The 1,859-nt window shown below is 52.2% G+C and overlaps 1 protein-coding gene across 1 annotated transcript in view; it reads left to right on the forward strand.

Moving 5' to 3' along the window:
• HDAC1 (histone deacetylase 1) overlaps positions 1-1,859 on the forward strand; it is a 10,648-nt gene that overhangs the window by 2,680 nt on the left and 6,109 nt on the right. The window contains exons 2-3 of the mRNA XM_027906695.1: positions 1,177-1,289; positions 1,457-1,661. Coding sequence (XP_027762496.1) covers positions 1,177-1,289; positions 1,457-1,661 — 318 coding nt within the window. The remainder of the gene's footprint in view (positions 1-1,176; positions 1,290-1,456; positions 1,662-1,859) is intronic.

A 1,859-nucleotide genomic window follows, 5' to 3' on the forward strand; every position in this document is an offset into this window, starting at 1 on the left:
AGCCCCAGAGCCAGGTAAAATTCCAGCAGCAGAGTCATCTGGGCGTGGGATTTGCCCCATTTGCATCCCCTTTGGCTGAAAATGGATCCCCATCCACAGGAGGGGAAAGCTCCAGTGCTGTGGGGAAGGAACGTTGAGCTGGGTGATGAAATATTAATTCTCCCAACTGAGTCACCAGCCAGACTGGATTGAGCCTCCTGCTTCCTGAAGGGATCTGGAGTTGTACAACTCCCATGGACGACCTCGTCTGGTTTCCCAGGAAAAGGAGGCTCGGGGAGGTGTTCCTGCTGCTGCCTGAGCTGCTCCTGGCAGCGTTTGATCTGTGCCTGCTGCAGCCAAATCAGGCAGGAGGCACCCATCTGAAAGTGAAATTCCTGGGCATTTCAGGAAAATGAGTTCTCTGGGAAAGGAAAGGGGGGGCAAAAAACCCACCACAACCCAACCATTTAGTGGAGGGGGGAGGGAAGTGTGAACTCGGCTTTGGCTGGGGAGGAGAAAATCCCTGGGGGGAGATGAACTTGCAGGAAGGTGACTTTGTTGCCCTGGTGTCCGCTGGGGGTGGCTGAGAAGGCCTGGGATTCCTCTGGAGGATTTCAAGGAATAAAAAAAAAAAAGAGTGGAAAGGGGTTGAGAAGGTGTCAAACCAGGGCTGGGCTGGTGACAGAGGTACCTGCCCTGGGCCTCATTTCACTGGGACAGGGAGTAAGAAAGTGAGGCAGAGGCTGTTCCCTGGGTTGAGGTGCTGTCTGAGCTGGGATTAAACTCCCACGGCCCGTGTGGATCCTGCTCAGGGAAACCTGGGAGTCCTGGAGAGTGAGGGGTTTTGGTGTGCTGAGTCAGCACAGCTGCCCAAAACTCCTCTGGTCCAGACCTGGGGCTCCCAGAACCATGGAGTGATTTGGGGTGGAAGGGACCTCGAAGGTGATGTAATTCCAACGCCCTGCCACGGGCAGGGACACCTCCCACGTGCACAGAGTGATGTCTGTGGCTCAGTCTCCGCCTGGATTGCCTTCTCCAGAACTGGCATTAAAAACTCCACACCCAAATTTCTACTTGAGTCCAGGATAAACTTCTCTGAATCCCTGGAGATATCCCTGTGCAAAGAAGGGGGGACATCCCCTCTGAAGAACAAATGAATGACACATGACCTGCTATAACCCCCTTTTCTGCTCCCAGGTGACGTTGGGAACTACTATTATGGCCAGGGACATCCCATGAAACCCCACAGGATCCGGATGACCCACAACCTGCTGCTGAACTACGGCCTCTACAGGAAGATGGAGATCTATGTGAGTCCTGGGGCTTGGTCCTCCGGGGAAATAGTTGGGAAAGGTCATAGTTTGGCGTGTCAGGTGTTAATAGTGGAGCTTCAGGCTGGTTGATGAGCCAGAGGAAAGTTAAAAAATAACAACCCCAAACAGTTGTGCTGATGTATTTCTGGTTTCTTTCCTCGCAGCGTCCTCACAAGGCGAACGCAGAGGAGATGACCAAGTACCACAGCGACGACTACATCAAGTTCCTGAGGTCCATCCGCCCGGACAACATGTCTGAGTACAGCAAGCAGATGCAGAGATGTGAGTTGGGGCTGCAGGTCCCTGCCGAGGTTACAAAAAAACACCCTCCCCACCCTGGATCTGGGGAATCTGAGGCCAATCGTGGAGGTTTGGGGTAAAAAAAAAAAAAAAAAAAGAGCAAAAAGGACCACGGGAAATCATCTTTCTCTTCATTCCCATGTTGATTTTTTCTGGTAAATGAGTCATTTTAAAGATGGCTTTAAGAGCCAGAGGTGGCTGAACTGCTCCATTCATGAGCTGCACGGATTTTGTGCTTGTCTTCAACCAGAGGTGGGAAAGACTTGG

Source organism: Empidonax traillii, unplaced genomic scaffold, assembly GCF_003031625.1.
Source record: "Empidonax traillii isolate 1590-97213 ecotype Southwest subspecies unplaced genomic scaffold, ASM303162v1 scaffold1342:size133107, whole genome shotgun sequence".
Taxonomy (NCBI): domain Eukaryota; kingdom Metazoa; phylum Chordata; class Aves; order Passeriformes; family Tyrannidae; genus Empidonax; species Empidonax traillii.